At 39.7% G+C, this 18469-nt stretch overlaps 1 protein-coding gene across 1 annotated transcript; it reads right to left on the bottom strand.

The window, feature by feature from the left end:
- Positions 1–3181: 3181 nt before the first annotated feature.
- rgs7bpa (regulator of G protein signaling 7 binding protein a) lies at positions 3182–12201 on the bottom strand (the record flags this gene model as incomplete). The annotated part of the gene is made up of 6 exons (XM_083785032.1): positions 3182–3273; positions 3726–3796; positions 4475–4619; positions 6519–6649; positions 10770–10936; positions 12052–12201. 6 exons carry the CDS (start codon positions 12199–12201, stop codon positions 3182–3184), a joined length of 756 nt encoding a protein of 251 aa, XP_083641158.1.
- Positions 12202–18469: the final 6268 nt, after the last annotated feature.

Below are 18469 nucleotides of genomic sequence, written 5' to 3'. Positions count from 1 at the left end.
GTTTTACATATTTAGCCATACAATAAATATTATCAGGAGTGCATGTTTCACTGTTGTTGACCACCCTATACTAACTGTGGCATAATAAATGGGTTGCCTATGTAAAAAGCATGTACAGTCAAAGCCTTGTCATATGAAACAGTATCAAACTGTATCAAAACTGCAGTGTTGTGTCAATTTCCTTTGTGGAACATTGTGTTTTGACTGTCTTTTTGAATGGAATTATTCAGAGGTGTTCCATAAAAAAACATTACTTTCACTGGTTGTACTACGGAGTGTGCATAAGTTTAAAGGTTCACTTTATTATTTTGTCATTTGTCATAAGCTGTTAATAAGGTTATGCACTGCAACACTGTAAGGTAGTGGAAGGTATAGGCCTATACTGTACTTTATGTATATGTCAGCAATGTAGGTGGGGAATGGTCAGGTCCGGGAGTTGAAAAAGGTATTTTTATTTATTTATTTGTAAATGTATATCTCCCATCCCATGTGATGAAGTTAGAAAGAATAAGAGGGTATATTTCAATGCATGCCCTTCACCTTGCAAACTAGACATGGCACCGTCTGCCAACAAAACTCCCCGCTGACATTCTATTCCTGCATCGTGTGCGGATACATGTGAGTGTGTGTATTTATTTAGCCTGTCTGTGAGTGTGTGTTACGCATTCACTCCTTGCATTGCTTTTTACACAACAGCAGATTATCCAAAAGGTGTGAATATTATATTTGATATTGGCATTCAGGCTCTGTTACATACTTCACATCACTTTCAGCTTAATGTCACAATTAGAAATGATCCATTTACTGTCTAGTATAAGAGCAGTGAGTTATATTCAGGGCTAATATAGCTAACTAAGACTGACTAACAAACAAAAAATGGAAAAGAGGCTTTACAAAAAGACAACTGAAACGGTATGCAGTGTGTGTTTACGAAACTACAGTAACTAAAACAAATTATAATAAACAAAATCCTAATAAAAAGGTGACAACCTTGGGGCAAAGAAACACATAACCTGCACTGATCTCATGTGTTTGCAATATTAGCATAGGGTGAGCTTAAATAAGCTGCCAAATTGGTCAGCTGCTTGAACACAGTAACCAACATAGTGTGAATAATTTATTTGTGACTTACAGCAGGAGGCCCACCTACCTACCTACCTACTTACCTACTTACCTACCTGTACCAATAACCTACCTACCAACCTACCTACCCCTACCTACCTAGCTTTAGGTCCTAGCTACATGTACCCGTCTCCTACTACAGACCACTTATTAACAAATATATATTTCAGGTAGACATAATAGCATAATGTATTCTCTAATTGCAAACAACGGTGGACTTTTTAATAAACATTCAGTCATGCAAATGTTGTAATTTGATTTTACAAATTGTAATTTCAGTTCAGGAGATCCTCTGTTCAACTTCATACCATATAGGGTATAGGCTATGTAGCCTACATACATTCTACTCCTACTGTACACATTTGATAGTTGATAGAAACATGTGTTGTGGAAAGCTTTGCAGCTTTGTTTGGACATACTTAACTGACAGGAATGCAGGCCTGCAGGGAGATAACCAGCAATACTCTCTGGGGACCTCTCTCTCACTCACGCACGCACGCACGCACGCAGACAGACAGACAGACAGACAGACAGACAGACAGACCCAGTGCACTTTTTCCACTTCTCTCTAAATCCCTGTCAGAGAGAAATGTTGCCTTAGCAAGGGGACAATGCACAGCTTAAATTGACAACGATGACGTTAAGCAAGCAGTGTTATAACAAAAAGTATTTATTTTGTTGTGTTTTTCGAGGGGGACAGCAGGTGTTTAAAAGCGTAGTAGTTTCCAGACATATTTGAGATGATTACTTATGGTATTATTTGTTACATATTGAAACCAGTAACCTTCTGTGGATCTAATCAGTTCAGCAATGCATTCTACTTCCACATTCCTGTACCCAAGTGAGAACAGTTTTCTTTCTTTTTTTAAACTTGCCATTATGAACCTTTGTCTCCATCTAGTGGATAAAGCGGTGGATTACCTGCAGTTTAAATGCATATTATCAATGATTAAAATAACAAAGAAAAACAGAAATTGCTTCAGAAAAGAGACTGGCCATACTTTTCAATAACAAAAGTATTTTATTAACAATGTAAAATGACTTATAGCTTTTATCAGCTTTGACTACAATATCTTCACCATGCCCTAAACATTAATCACAATCAGTAATAAGCAAGACCCATGCTGCCTACCGTCTGTCAGCACTGATTGCACCAGACAAAGGGAGGCTCTCCCTGCTTATATGGCAACTGAACAGATTCTTTGCCAACTAACCCAAAATCTGAAAGTAATTCATATAGCGCATTGCGTAAAGAGTATGTGTATATACAAGTTCTAACATCTCCATTTATATAGATAGATATCGTGTGCAAAGACGTTTTTTATTTATTTTTTGAGTATTGTATCGTATATTCCTCTTTGAAGCAGGAAAGTAAAAGTTGGGTACAGGTATTTGGTTCATGGAAGACTAAATTAATTTAAGTACATTAAGAAGAGAAACGGCAAGAAACGGAAAACATAGACATTAATACACAACAAACGTATTCTGCACAGTTCTGCCAACTCGTGTGGACAGACAAAGTTGTAACTCTGTCATTGCAAGTGCCACCCATAGTATTTGGATGGGGTCTATTAATAAGTTATTACACTTTTTCTGACACAAACAAACAATTATCTTTGCCTTGTTTTACATGAATCCTCAACTCATTCACTCAGCAATCATGTTTTGTGGAAGTAATCGAACATTGACAGTATTTCAAATGACCTCTCATTCCCGCTTTACATTGGACAAGCAAGGTATCTGACTTCATTTACCAAAAAGGGAAAAATCTGTTGCAAAATATTTTAAAATATATGTCCGTGACTATTTTTTTTCATTACATTGCAATTACAATTCTTCTTTGTATTACAAAATAAAATTATAAAATGGGCAGCTTTAAAAAATAAAAAAAAAAAAAAAAAAGAGAGAGAGAGAGAGAGAGAGAGAGAGAGAGAGAGAGAGAGAGAGAGACAATTCCTTTGAAAATGGCAGTAATCGATTGGTGGGAGACACAAGTGGTGAAGAACAGTGGGTAATGGTGTGTTGGTTTCCGCCTCCCACCGAAGGAAGGCGGGGCCCCTTAGCTGGTTACCAGGCAACAGAGCCCAAAGAACCGCCTCTTCCTCTGTCGGACCAGCGGGTAGGGGGTCAGGTTCAGTAAGCTGCTGTCATCTGGACAGGAGCACAGACAGGGTAGCCAAATCAGCCATTCCTGTTGCTTAACTACAGACACACTCTGAAATCCTTTGTGTTGATTTATCCATTTACGGGTCCATTTGGTTACATTTGTACACTCGCAGAGTTGAATTAACCCTCCAAACTTTACAGTGTATAGATAGAAGGCGTTCAAAAAGTGCCACGTGTACTGTATGGATTGCATCCAAAAGGAATGAATTCCATCATTCATTGGTTCAATATTTAGGTAAAACCCACAAACACTTCCACTTTCACTTAAAACAAGTTCAAATAATATTGCATAGCTGGCCGACCTACAGGCTTGTAGCTATGTTTGCTACTTTCGTTTCTGCCCGACAGCATCTAAATAGTCCTACAGGTATGGATCACATCAGAAATAACATCACATCTCAAAAACGTCCTACATGTAACATGCAAAAACGTCCTACCTTGGTTCTTCAGTGGTAAAGGCATCGTCTCCCTGAGTTTACTGAGAAGGTTCTTCATTTCTCTCATATCCCTGGTCAAAGACAGATCATATTTTTTCACTTTACTTAATTACCACACAACATCACACTCCCTCTCACGCACAAACAGTATGCAGTGTATCTGCACTACCAGAAAAGTTAAGCAAACAATAAACCAACCGTAAAATTAGCTTCAAACTAGTTACAAACTGTGGAATATCTAATCAATGTACAGAGCACTGCATGCATGCACAGTACCTGCACAGTCACTCAAACACCCTACACAAACACAGACATGCACACAAATGTGTACATGCATGCATGTGTTTGTAATTTATTTATTTGACAGGGACAATAGAGAAAAAACGGGGGGTACGTGTTAGTCCGACATCCCGTTAGTCCGACTATGTGGCCAGTTAATACTCACCCGTGGCTTCCGCGTGCGGTTAGGGTTTGGGGACAGGGTTCGTATGGGGCTCTATGGTCGGATTATTGGTAGTCGGATTTATGGGTGTCGGATTATTGGGACGTCGGACTAACGCTACACACCGTAAAGTCAACATGAGGGTTTGAAATTGAAGTCATGGCTAACTTGTGACCCCAGTCCCTGGACATCCCTGGCATACAGTACATGTGCATGGCATGAATTCATTTCACATGCATGCATGCAAATACTTATTATGCACATGCACACACATGTGCATGCTGTGTAAGTTCACCTCCCTACCCACCTTTCTATGTTGTCTATGTCAGTGGCCACCTGCCAGCAGAGCTGAGGACAGTCGGTGGGGGTAGAGGATGTGTCCTCCAGGATGGGGATCTCTGAGCTCTCTTCTGTCTTACTGTCAATCCTGGGAGGCCCGCACGATTCCTTACCTGGACCACAAATGAAAAACCACAATGGTTCAAACTCACAAATTATCCAAGTTTGTTGAGCGACAGGGTTGTGCTACGAAGTATAATGTCCGTAGGTAATCCACAGAGAGAATGGGTGAATGACATGCAGTAAATGGTCCAGCATGTTGAGAATCAAGCCTTATTCATGAAACATTATGAAACATTATTTATGAACAATTGAGACCTTTTGTAAAGTAATCACTTCTGGAAAATAACAGAAGACATATCACAGGTTGTTTTCTAATCACTTACTTTTCGATGTGCACAGAGTGCACAGTATATAATTTTATCTGAGGATCTAAACAGCAGCAGGTATCGTTTCTGCCTCCGAAGTATCGCGAGATTTGGCTGCCAGACAGGAAACCGTGGGAAGTCTCGCAAAACTTGGTGCGTTCAGAAAGGTACTTTGTGCTCTTTAGATACCATACCTCTATAAATATTACACAGTGTACACATCGAATAGCAACACAGCAAACAATAATGTGTTACATGTCTTCTGATATTTTCCAGAAGTGATTACTTTACAAACGGTCTCAATTGTTCATAAATAATGTTTGTTATGAGCTGGTCCAGCCGGCTCCATTCACTGCCATGTATTCATTGGACTTCCGGTGTGAGTTTGGCTCCCATGAAAGTGTCCATGAAAGTGTCATGGTGCAGCCCAGTCACGTGACCATTTCTGTTCCTTCTCAGAGCTTCCTTGGTGTCAGTATCCTGGTCAAACAGATTCTATATAAAGAGGCGACACTCCTCAAATACTTGGAGTCAATATTAGTATAATCACAATTTAGATTGTTCTAATATATAGGGTAATGTTATTGTATTTTATCAGTTTCACATTATGGCTTTTATGTGCTATTATGTAGGCCTGCAGTATAATAGGCCTGGCTTGTGTAGGCTATTATGTAGGCCTATACAGTATAATAGGCCTATCATTTTGCTCATGACCCATTGGAAAGCACTCTGGTTTAACTGTTGTTTATAAATGTACATGAATACAGATGACTTGATGTTCTGACTGTCTGGAAGTGGCTAGGTGCATGGTGCCATCGTCAATTCATCAATTACTATAAACCCATAGACATCATATGGCTCTTACACTCTTACTAGAAACAAGAATGACTCACGTCATAACTGCCAGGTGCGGCAAGCTCACTATGGGTTTTATCTCCCATTGATGATCTACCAGTAGATCACAAAGGTTGTGCAGGTAGATCACATGACATGCCCTTAAAGAATATTTAATTAAAAAGGAAGAAAAAATATTATACAACGTATATATTTTTAGCATATGCCACTTAACTTAAGGTGGCTTGATTTATTTACATTAAAAGGGCATGTGAGCTCAAACCCACAGTTCAACATTTGAGTTTTAAGATGTTGATATTGATTTTGTATTCATATTTAGGGCCCCAAATCACACCTTAGAAAGCATGAGTGTCTATTTCAAACAGAAAGTGTTCTTTGACTTTCAGCAATGGTACAATTATTTTTTCAGTGGGTAGATCTTGTTGAACTCGTCATTTTGAAAGTAGATCTCACGTCATAAATGTGTGGGCACCCCTGAGGATACGGCTTCATGTTGCAGCGTTCAGACTATGGGTTTTATCTCCCATTGGCGTAGAGGCGCTAGAGGCAGCCAATTATAAAAAGGTGTCCACTAGGTCCGACTCCTCACTAGTCTCAACATCGACAGTATAGCCAGGTTGCACCTGGCTAAAAAAGAATCCTTTAAGAAGTGTTCTGCCCCTTCTTATGTTTGAACCCCCCATAATACCCTGTGCCACCCATACTCCCCATGCATCTTCCAAGCATCTCCTACGTGAAACCCGCCCATACAGGCAACCCCCACCCCCTATACTGCCAAGCCATTCCTACCTTTCCTGTGAAGCTGCAGGGAGCCCAGAAGACAGACCGACTTGAGCATTTCAGTGATGTACATCTCCAGGCAGCACTGCAGCTGGATGAAGAGCCTGCAGATCTCCGGGTGGATCTCCCCATCCTCTGGCCTGCAGTGAAACAGACACTGATAACGTATGGAATATCATGAACCAAGAACAAATATGTTTGACTTTAAAGATATAGGTTATAGGTTAGTATCCAGACCTCAAGACAGAGACATTGCCTGCAGTGCAGATGACATATTGTTGACTCTGTATTTAATGGTGTATTTATTTAGGTTTGATTATGTCTGCAACCATAATTGGCAAAAAATAACATCATGAATAGGTCCAGTGCAGATATCAATGAACCATGTACACACTGTCACGGGGCAACCTGTGCCCTATATATATATGCACACACACTAAGAGGGAAGTGAGGTATGGTAGTAGTACATGATTTTTACCTGTTACATTCAATTATAAAAATGACAGACTTCAGGGGTTCAAACATTCTGTTTATTTAAACACTGTTTATTGGAACCAAGCTGAAATGTGTGTTATTTTTGTCACCTGTCTTCTTCTGCAGTACTGGCACTCCTCAGAGCAGGGCCAGTCCATTTGGTTAAGAAGGGATGGAACGTGCCAAGTATTGTAGAAGAGAAGGGGTGTGTGTATGATGGGTTTAACAGTGTTCTGGTTGTTAAAGTATTTGTGATTATATGGGCGCCTAGAAATGTGATTAAATTATGCTGGACAACATTTATTTAATAGTTAGATTATTCCTGTGGTATGGGAAATGTCTGTAAAAGCTAATTGATGGTTAATTGGAATCTGTACTTGTGGTAGGACCCACTCCCTATAAAGGGAGGCTGCAAGGGACAGACAGTCAGTAGTACTTGGGCAGGCAAAACGTTAACAGCCAAGAGACAGAGCTGCCAGGGCCCTTAGTTAAGGGTTAGCCTTTAGTGCATTCACTGTATGGTGTGTTGTCTTTAGTTGTGCTTTAAGTTTCCTTTGTTTTTGTAAATCTATTTTCGACAGTCTTATTTATTGGAAAGGCCTTCATCTTTTAGAGAAATAAAGAATCAGAAAACTGGTAATCCTGAACTCGGCCAACTCTACACACACGGTTGATTGTCATCGTTGTTTTGAGAAATTAAATAGCAAAACAAGTCACTTGGCTGAGGTTAGAAGCCCAAAACTATTAATACTCTCTGCAATAATTGCATAAATACGCTTGAATGCACTCTCTCCCTTTTAGTATCAACTCATAAAAATATGGCATACCTTTTTACTATCAGCAAATTAGCAAATAATGAATATGTACATGTGAGAAGTTTATAATATGTGAAAACAAAACATACAAATCAAATTCAAATTTCAAAATGAAAAGAAAAAATGTTGGTTACTTGATTACTTCTGATTCTTTTTTTAAAGGTTCCCTGGCTAATAAGACAAATATTCTTTAAAACATTATACTTGCACTCTACAACTAAAATAAAATAAAAACACCTTAAATATTTAATTTCTTTCATAAATAAAGAATATTTCACTGAACTGCTCCTGTCGCAAGTTGATGATGTCATATATCCAAGGTGTCATATGTCCTTATGGAATGCATATGCTAATAAAAAACAACTTACTAAGGATTAGTGATGGGAGATTAATCGGCAAACACATCGGTATCGCCGATTTTAGTTGTTTTTAGATTAATCTGCATCGGTTTGATTAATCAATCAGACCGATTAATTAATCGGTCCAATTAATCGGTCTGTCTTTACAGATAAACAAGTAACAGCTTGAACAGATCTACAAGCTCACAATATTAAATATAAAGGTATTAAAGTTAAATCTGACTTGCCTAAGCCTACAGTGCAGACACCCTGTTACATGTATTTTTCAGAATGGACAAAATTATTATCATTTTTCAATACAGAATGAGATCATATCGACATAGGTAATATCGGTTATCGGCCATAACAGCAATTCATTATATCGGATATCGATATCGGCCAAAATGTCTCATCGGCACATCCCTACTAAGGATAATATGAGCATTCAAACAATAATAAATACTTTTTATTAGCACGAGCATTTCATATATTCTATAGGGCTGGACCACACATGGACATATGATATCATCAACTTGCGACAGAAGCAGCTCCTATTGAATGAAAGTTATAGTGGGCAAGTATAATGTTTGAAGTGATATTTGTCTCAGCCAGGGATCCTCGTAAGAAGCCGCTGTAGAACCCAACATTGAAAGGAAAAGCTAAAGCTGAGAAATTTTCACCTGTTGACATTTTTTCTCAGACAATAACACTGCATACACTACCACCGCAGACTGCAGTCTGTGCTTGGTCACAGTGCTTGACTGCTGTATCTAAAGTACAGTTGTCATCAATGCCATCCTGCTTATCAGCTTTCCTCTGGCACATTGGAGGCCCCGAATCACTCAACCATTCAGACACTGGCTGGCTTTATTTGATTAAAGGGGAATGATCTGTGCTGGCTAATTCAAGCTCTGCTGGAGACAGACATGGAAATGGCCAGGAGAAGAGGATTTAAGTATGCGTCGGTGATGATTGTGACAATGATGTTGATACTGTTAGTGGGTAACTGTAACATTCTTGCCAACTCCATTTCTATTACAGCAGCAGGAAGTTCAAATACAGCACTATAATGGATTGGACAGTACTTGCAGTCATTGGAGAGGACCTGATATAATTGCATCTAATTGTTTAATTATAGAGCACATTTCTGGAAAAGAGCAGTGAAGTGCAGAAAAGGCCTTTGTATTTCAGTAGTGCAACACCGAAGGAAGGCTATATACAAATAAACTGCCGTGATTCACTTAAGATTCTAACAGGAAGGCTATTTCGAGCCTTGTGATGAAAAAGAAACTGAGATGAGTTTGCTCCCGTTCCTGCCTGTATGATTCATGTCCATAAAAGACAAGAAGCATGCATGTTCCATGCATATTGCCTGGCTGCACGGCATGGGTGAGAACAGCTTGTCACATGGATGTGTGGCTCAGAAACTCCTCTGCATGGGATGCAAAGATTTCATCATGCGTGTAACAGACGCTGAAGGATACACATTCTAAAATCACTTAAAGAGGATTAATTATTTCATCTTTGAGGAGGTTTTAGTAAGGTACTGTCAGCTTGACACATCAAGCCTCTCATTAATTACCATACTGGAAGAAACACATATACACACAGGGTATATTGATAGTGAAATCTATCTCGCAGTGCAAGAGCAACATACTGTTTATATGCATGTATGTAATATGGTTTGTACTGATAGAATATGTTGACGTTCCAACGCACCATTAATGCCTCGGGTTTAGCAAAGTGACAAATATTGTAAACACTCTTACAGTAACTTCACGTCATCCATGAAGAGCTGGCTGAATAACAGCTGGACCTAACCATTTGTTATAGTTGAGGTAGTCTACCATTGCAGTTCTCTAGTTGTTCTTTGCTATAGTACAGTATGTTAAAATGTACATATTATTGATCATATTTGTATACGCATGTCTCCGCTACCCCCAAAGCACTTCGGCACTCACTTTACACACACATTTCTACTCAAAGGATCACAATGGAAATAAGCTCTTGAGCCTTTTTGTGTTTTATCCTTTTGATAGATAAATATAGGGTCACATATGCACATTCTGTCAAATAAAAACTCCATGCATCTCTGTTTTGCCTATATCTGAGTCTCTTTAAGTTTGTGGGTGCCAGGTCAATTGATACTGCAATAACTGCATTGCCTTTATTACCCTATTGGATGCACCCAAATCCCAAGATTTACTTTGCTCTTCTTAGTACCAGTGTAGAATAAGTGCAGACAACAAGCCACTGTAACCAAATACCACTGTATATCCTATATAGCAGCAAAGGATCCGTTTCTGATTCAGAAGTGCAATAAGTAAGCTTGACCATCTCATATTTCTGTATATTATCAAAGAGATGAATGCTGATCACCTGCAGTATGCTATAGTTTCCATTATTTAATAATGCAGTAGAGACCTATTTGTTACACCTAATGAGCAAATCCGAGTGTTGAATGAAGTTGGCCAATATCTCTCTAGTCTGAAATGTACTACAGCCTTGATTATGACTCAGAGGCGGAAATGTAACACTCGCATCTCCGCTTGGCCGTGACGGGGCGGTTATCACTTTCAGCACCATGGACAGTGCCAAGCAGTTTAGGCCTTTAAGTATGTTGATCCACTCACCCCGATATCACGGAAAGGCTCTGGTGTGCTGCTCTCGCCATTTCGCATCCTTTAGTTCGGGTCTTGAGCATTTCGGCCCGTAGTGCGGGACAATCAACCGTGATTTCGCCAATGGAGATGACCAACTCACGGTACAGGGCCACAAGCGTGTTGAACTCTTGAACAATCTGTGATTCAATGTGGAAAATGGTACCCAAAATCAATTAATTTACTTCAAATCAACACAAGAAGACGTTTACGAATGCAATAGGGAACTTTTGTTTAAGCAGTGCCTCCTGATATGATCCCAGAATCAATTGCAGTGGAGTAGAATCCTATATACACACACCGTCACGGCCTATATGTATATCAACATGGAAACGTGCACTGAGCGGTATAAGAAAATGCTGAGCAGTATCTATACAGTAGCACTACAACTACTGTTGTAAACTAGAGGCTATCTCATACTTTCATGTTGTTGATATGTCACTACAGGTATAGTATAGTATAGGCCAATAGACTAATAGAGCATAGACTACAGGATATTACCTGCACTATAATCAGTGATCCTATATAGGCTGCACCTATTTTCTCCCTGGCAGAATTATACAGTAGCCTAGGCCATAGGAAATCAAATACAAAAAATACATAATTCACGTCTTCTAATTCTTTCTTTCTTTCTTTCTTTCTTTCTTTCTTTCTTTCTTTCTTTCTTTCTTTCTTTCTTTCTTTCTTTCGGTTTTTTCCCCGACCGTTATGCTAAGTTTGGTTGTTTGCACAGCATTGGATCCATTGATTGGGACACAGATCTCGCTCATTTTGTGCAACTCCGGCATTGCATTCTGATGTCCTCGTATGGTAGCCTATGAACTCGGATGTGGCGTTCATCATCACTGCTGTATGAATGTGCAAGTGGCCAATAGGCTTCATATGGACCTTTCTGAAAACATCTGTCAAAATAGACACAGCCCTGCAATGCATGAAGTCTGCGATTCACACAGTTTGGATATCATTCCAAATTAGCAGCCGTTTTCAACACCCCAATGCAAATCACACGCTCATTATGCTTAAGGAGTTAGGGATCAATCTGGCTTCACTGCAACAAAAACGAAATGCAATGCAAAAAACAAATTACGTATAGCATTATGACTTGCATTATTTTTCGTCTTTTGGGACCACACATGCACGGGATAGTCGATCGCCCTGACTAGAACAAAGGAAGGGTGGGAGAATAACAGAGTATAGCCTATAGTGCTGATGGTCGGAGAAGCACCATGCAGGCATCGACGTGTCGCAAACCTACCATTCTGCAGTCGGCCACAGCGCGCTGGGCTTTGCGGGTACTTTCGGTGCTCTCTCTCCTCTCCGGGTCTCGGTAAGGTGGTTTGCCGATCTGGAAGATGTTCCCGGCGGATCTGGGGCGGTTCTTGCGCCCATTCGGTGCAGAACTCATGCATACACATACACTAATAAAACAGCTCTAATACAGAACGTTTTTCCCCCTCTCTCTCCCCTAAACTCCACCACCTCTGTCTGTCTTGTCGCCGTATGGTGCCCTATTCCCTCGTCGTCGTCCCCCTTTTTTTTCTTACACTCAATTCACCTTCGACAACTAACTACAGACTGAATGCAGTCTCTCTGATTATTGTTATTGCTCTATCTATTCCCTCACTTTGTCCTCCTGTGGTCGAAGAAACAAAAGCTTCTGCGCGCAGAAGTACCGGATGAGCGCCTGCAACTCCTCTCCGCATTGCCTCGACTCGACTGCGAGTCACCTTCAGTCTTCACACCCAGTCCAGGAGTCCAGCTAGCTGAGGTGTCTCTTCTGAAGTACAGTTACCTTTGTCGGAATGATATCACGGATATTCGCCAAATGCAACCATTTTTTATGATTGCGCTTTTCCATTAAGCACCAATAAGACGACTGATGATAACGGTCTGTTAAAGCACTGCGCCGTGCAGCCAATTTGCCTACGCAAACACTCAGCAAAAATAGGCTACCGTCGCCAATGTCACCGTTGATGAAATTAAATGTCGTTCATGTCTCTGCCAAAGGAAACCCAGAGTGATTGATTATAGGATGTGCCGATTTTGTTCCTGATGCCCGATTCTTTTTTTTTCTTTAGAGTGTTTCCAATCGAGTAGGCTAGGATCTAACCTTGGCGAGTCACAATGAGACGAGTAGTTGCTACAGGCCTGACGTGGCGCGGTAGCTGGCAACACTGCGCACCCATAGGACACGAATACTAATAGGTACGACCCCCGCCCATCCAGAGCCTACAAAACGCGAGGAATGCTGTAAGTTATTTCCCCACAATTTAAATGGGACAGAGTCTGTCTTAAATCGTCATACAGCAACTAGTTCCCCCCCCCCTTTTTTGTCATTTCAATATAGGCTACTTGGGGACAGGTTTAAAAGCCCTACTCCGTTGAGCGTCCTAAACTTCGATCATGTAGGGTGGCTTTTGTCTGATTGTCATCACAGTAGGCTAATGACATGCCCTATACATCAATTTCAAAGTCAATGTCCTTTCTTCTTGTAGGCCTATAGGCTATCTGAAAGACTGAATATAACACTATAATATATTATTCATGCATAACAAGAGCTTTTTTGTATGCCTAACTCCTGAGTGTTCTATAAAAAATTATCTGTTTTCTTGTTTTGCTACATGCTCTAAAAATAGAATCCAATGAATGTTTTCAGCTTGGGCAGCCATTCCTTGGGCACACTGCTAGGTAGATATTTTCAATAAAATAGGAGTCCATGGTGCCATATTGTGCATTATTATTTAATTATTGTACTTTTAAGGAAGTCCCAGAAAAAAAACATTTACAAAATGCTTCAGACACACATTTATGTCACCCATGCGTATGCACACACACACACACACACACACACACACACACACACACACACACACACACACACACACACACACACACACACACACACACACACACACACGAACAGGTGAGAGTCAACAATGAACAAGTGATATATATCGTCACATCAGTTATCCATGAATGGCCATAATGTCAAGCTCTTCTGTAGTTCACTTGCCATGATAACGGGTAAGCTATAGTATCATTGAAGTATCTGAATGCTCAATTCTCCCCAGGGAAAATTCCATTATAACTCTACTCAGTGTGTAGACAGAAAGGGCACAGTAGGCCTACCTTTCCACCATATGATTCTTATAGTCTATTCAGATCATCAAGTCTGACAACCTGCAAATCAGTTGGCAGTATGGGCCTCATCATGGTGTCCAGAAGACTTTCGGTGACCAGTGCATGATTTATTCATTCATTAATGATTAATGATGATTAATGATTTCTTGGATTTTTCCAGTGTCACGGTGCGGGGCAGAGAGGTGTAGGACCCAAGCGCAGACACTGTGAAGCGGAGCAGGATGGTTCAAATGCAAGGGAGTTTATTAACTCAAAAACAGGGAAACAGGAACAAAGACAGGAACACGAGACTAGGAATTAAACTAGGACTAGTAGGAGCAGTGAGCACATAGAAAATAGTTACTGGGAATATGGACAATACAGGCGCTAACTAAATACTGTGACTTACAAATAACGAATCAACAGAGAACTGAAGTGAAAACACAAGGGCATATAGACAAGGACTAACTAGACACAGGTGAACTGTTCACCGTGAACACAACTGACAAATCAACCTAGGGATTGGCTGGGAGACTCACAAGACACAGGTGGAGAAAACTAGACTAATCACAAGGTAGACAAGACAGGTACAGAACTGCAGGAAGGCACAAAACAATATTACAAAATAATGGTACACAAGTAAAAGGTGAAACTCAAACTGGAACTAAGGAAAACACAATACTTCACGGTAGAAGAGTGGAGGACAGAATACTCCACAGTTCTATTTCGCCATTTAAATAATAATAATAATAATAATAACTAGAAATGTCACAATTTTGAGTATGGTTGCTGGCTTACATAGGCCCCTCCCACTAATAGTGTCAGCCAATTACAATGTCACGTTTTGTTATTGACAAAAGGTCCATTCAAATTATATTTTGGACAGGTGTATTTAATACCTTTTCATACAAGGTTATTGATCCTATAAGCCACTGATTGTATTGTATATTGTGTGGTGTAGTCCTACAGGAGTCACCAATAACAACTCCAAGCCAACGCATTTACTATGAATGTAGACCTTTATTAATCCCACAGGGTAAATTCTGTGCCATTCACGAGATATCTTGTGTTTAGAGCTTTACCACAGTGTGCCAAACACGGGAAACACAATATTCTATTTTTATGTCTTTATAAACGATTGTAAAACATAGATTGGTTATGTAACCAACAACAGCCAATTAGCTGCTTCAAGCTTGGCCAATCACAGCGGAAGTTAGATTACTCCGGAATAGCCAATTAGCTACTATACAAACGTCAGGCAAAGCTCGGCCAATCACAGCGGAAGTTAGATTACTCCGGAATAGTTTGGGCAAACAGACTATAGTTATAAACGATTGTAAACATAGATTGGTTACGTAACCAACAACAGCCAATTACAGTAGCTGCTACAAACGTTATGCAAAGCTCGGCCAATCACGGCGGAAGCTCGATTACTCGATTACTCCGGAAGGAAAAAAAAAGTGTCACAATAACAATAAATAATAACTAGACATTTTGTGTGAAAGAGCAGCCTCTGACAGACTAATTGTATAATGTTCAACAATACACATTTATTGCATTTATGCTGTATTGTATGCTTGTATAACATATAGATTACTCAGTCTCACGGTGCACATTCTGCTATGACATGGAATCTAATATGCTTGTGTTTGCTGCACAGATGCTGTTATTGGGCAAGCTGCCTTGAAGTCTGTGTAGTGGGGTGTGGTGCCTGAAGTGCTGATAACAATGTAGACTAGAGCATCTTGGGTGGATTGCTATTGGGTGGAGTCTGTAGAGTAGACTATATAAAGGGGAATGGTTCAGTTTAGTGTGGGGTGGGCTGCCATGGGAAGAGGCACCTGTGCTGCTCAATTAGTCCGGCAGCCGGGGTTGTGGGGTGGGAAATTTGGTATATCGTTTTTATTTTATTGGCCTAAAATGTTGTCTATATTATACATACATTCATGAATCCACTTGCTGACCGGCTGTCGGTATTGAGCAATTGTTTTATAGGGGTTTATAATGTGACCATACCATATCCTATAGGCAAAAATGTCAACTTTCCTTATGCTTTAAGTATAGCATGTGACATGTCAAACTAGGGGTTTTTCATTATTCTGAATCTATTCCAAGCATTAGTTTTGCACAAAAACACACTCCTTGGGCTAAAAACGGCCATTGCAATCGTCACAAATGTGATGAGGTCAGCACATTTTGGGGAATTTGGGCACATTTGGGCAAGTGGCTATATGGCCGCTTTTAGCCCAAGGAGTGTTTTTTGTGAAAAACTAATGCTTGAAACCCAATGCTGACAGCCGGTCAGCAAGTGGATTCATGAATGTATGTATATAGACAATAGGCCAATAAAAAAGACTATATACCAAATTTCCCACTTTAAACAAAAGAAGCCTGTCGGCTGCCGGACTATATTAAATTATGTTGTTTGAGTTAGCTTGTTTGACTTAGCTTTAGTTGTCCTGTTGTTTTCCACTTATGTTACCCAGGCCTCGAACACATTAACCCCTTCCCCCACCCCCCTTTTTTCTTTCTTCACCTGCAAGCCTGCCTCCTGGTCCATTCCTGACATTTTAAGGTATTTTTTACTGACAAACAGCCGATACATAATCCCATTGGTAGCAATTCGCAATTCTGGGAAATTGCAAGTGTGGTTGCTAAGTACAGCATGATGATGATGATGATGTATGATTGTGACCGAAGGTCACATTTACTATGAAAACCTGCGTCTCCCGTCCGTCCGTCACACCTCCATATATGGTTGCCAATCCATCATGCCTCGTCACATCATGGAGACCCTTAGATCTCCATATATGGATCTGACATCGTGACATCACGTGACATCATGGAGACCCTTAACACCTCCATATATGGTCACGCCTCGTGACATCATGCCTCCATATATGTCCATCTCCATAATTATATGAAGATCACGACACTGACATCATCTAACCCTGGATAACCATACATGGAGAAGACTGGATCATCACCTAGATCTGCATATTAGGCCAGCAACTCTACATCTGACCTCAAACCTCAAACCCTTAGATCTCCATATATGGAGCTGACCTGTTCTGACATTCCATATGTTGATCTGACCTCATCAAACCCTGTACACTCAAGACACGCTTCATATATGGCCAGTACAGAATTGCGTTAGTGTCCTTGACAATTAACCCCTAACTGCTCCAGATGAGTAGGTTAGTGCCTACTCTGTACTGTCTGCAGTCGGTGTGGCGGCTTTTGTTAAAGGCGCTATATTATGCTCCAATTATTTAGCAAATTAATGTAAAATACACAAATATCCACCAGGAGGCAAGCCCTACCTCCCTCCATCTGTCTGTGTTGCAATGTTTTTGGGATATTTTCTATGCATGAAAAGGCATGAAGCAATGCATTGTCAGATAAAAATACCATAATAATCTAGGGCTGTCACGATTAAAGTTGACGATTCATTGCAATTATTTACTTTGTGTACATTTTATTTGTTTAAAAAACATGCTGACTGCACAACCAGTGTAAAACACATGTCAATTCCCTCCTGGGGTTATTACTCCACAAAGAAAACAAAATATTTTCTTTTCATATAAAAAAATAAGTTATGCCTCAATAAATGTATACAACACCCCGGCTTTGAGACATAAATACTTGCAAGTATTGCTATTGCCATTCTTTTACCAAGATTTTCACGTTTTGAGGCATAGGCTTCACTTTATGAAAACATTGATTTCCAATGAGAGGTCTAAATTACTTAGATCTACACAAGAAATATACAATATGATGATAAAAAAGGTTCACTTAACAGCATGGATCTACAAACATGATCCACAATTTCACACCAAAGAGGAACTAATGTGAAACATCGAATTAATTAGTCTAATGATGAATGAAAATCCAAAATATTAATACACGTTACTATTCCTTTGATCTTCTTAGACAGTTTAGTAAGATCTCTAAACATGTACAATTAAAAGCCAGAAGAAAAGAGTTACTGTATTCAGGACTCTCAGGAGCTCATCCACTGGAAATGAATTTGAAACAGAATCTTTTACACAACAAATGTACAAATTTGTTAGCTATATTCTGGTCAAGAAATAGCACTACTATGAAATTAACCAAATGCAGGGGAAAATGCAGATACATGCTATAAATCAGCCAGTCCATAGGCAATAGAGCATGCAGATGACGCTTAATTGTGTATGCACTCTGGAAGCCCTTTGGAAGCCCATGCATTTCTGTCACTGGGTTCTCAAAAAGTTACATTTTGGTAGGGATTCATGTGATTCATATATCACATTCATATATATTCATATCTCTTGAGTGTTGAGATATAAAGTCAGAATTGTGAGAAAATAAACAAATAGGCCTAAAATCTGGTAAATAAAAATAACTAGAAATGCGCTTCCATAATTATTATTATTATAGAGTGGAATCTGCAAGATTTTAGGAATAATATATGTATTTGTTATTATTCTTTGCAGTTTGACATGTGTAGTGAATGGAAATGTACTGGGAATCTGGTACTCAAGTAAAAATACAATTACTCCTATAAAATT

Source organism: Protomyctophum parallelum (assembly GCF_964188405.1).
Source record: "Protomyctophum parallelum genome assembly, chromosome: 15".
NCBI lineage: Eukaryota > Metazoa > Chordata > Actinopteri > Myctophiformes > Myctophidae > Protomyctophum > Protomyctophum parallelum.
This window is presented reverse-complemented; position numbering and strand designations above follow the sequence as displayed.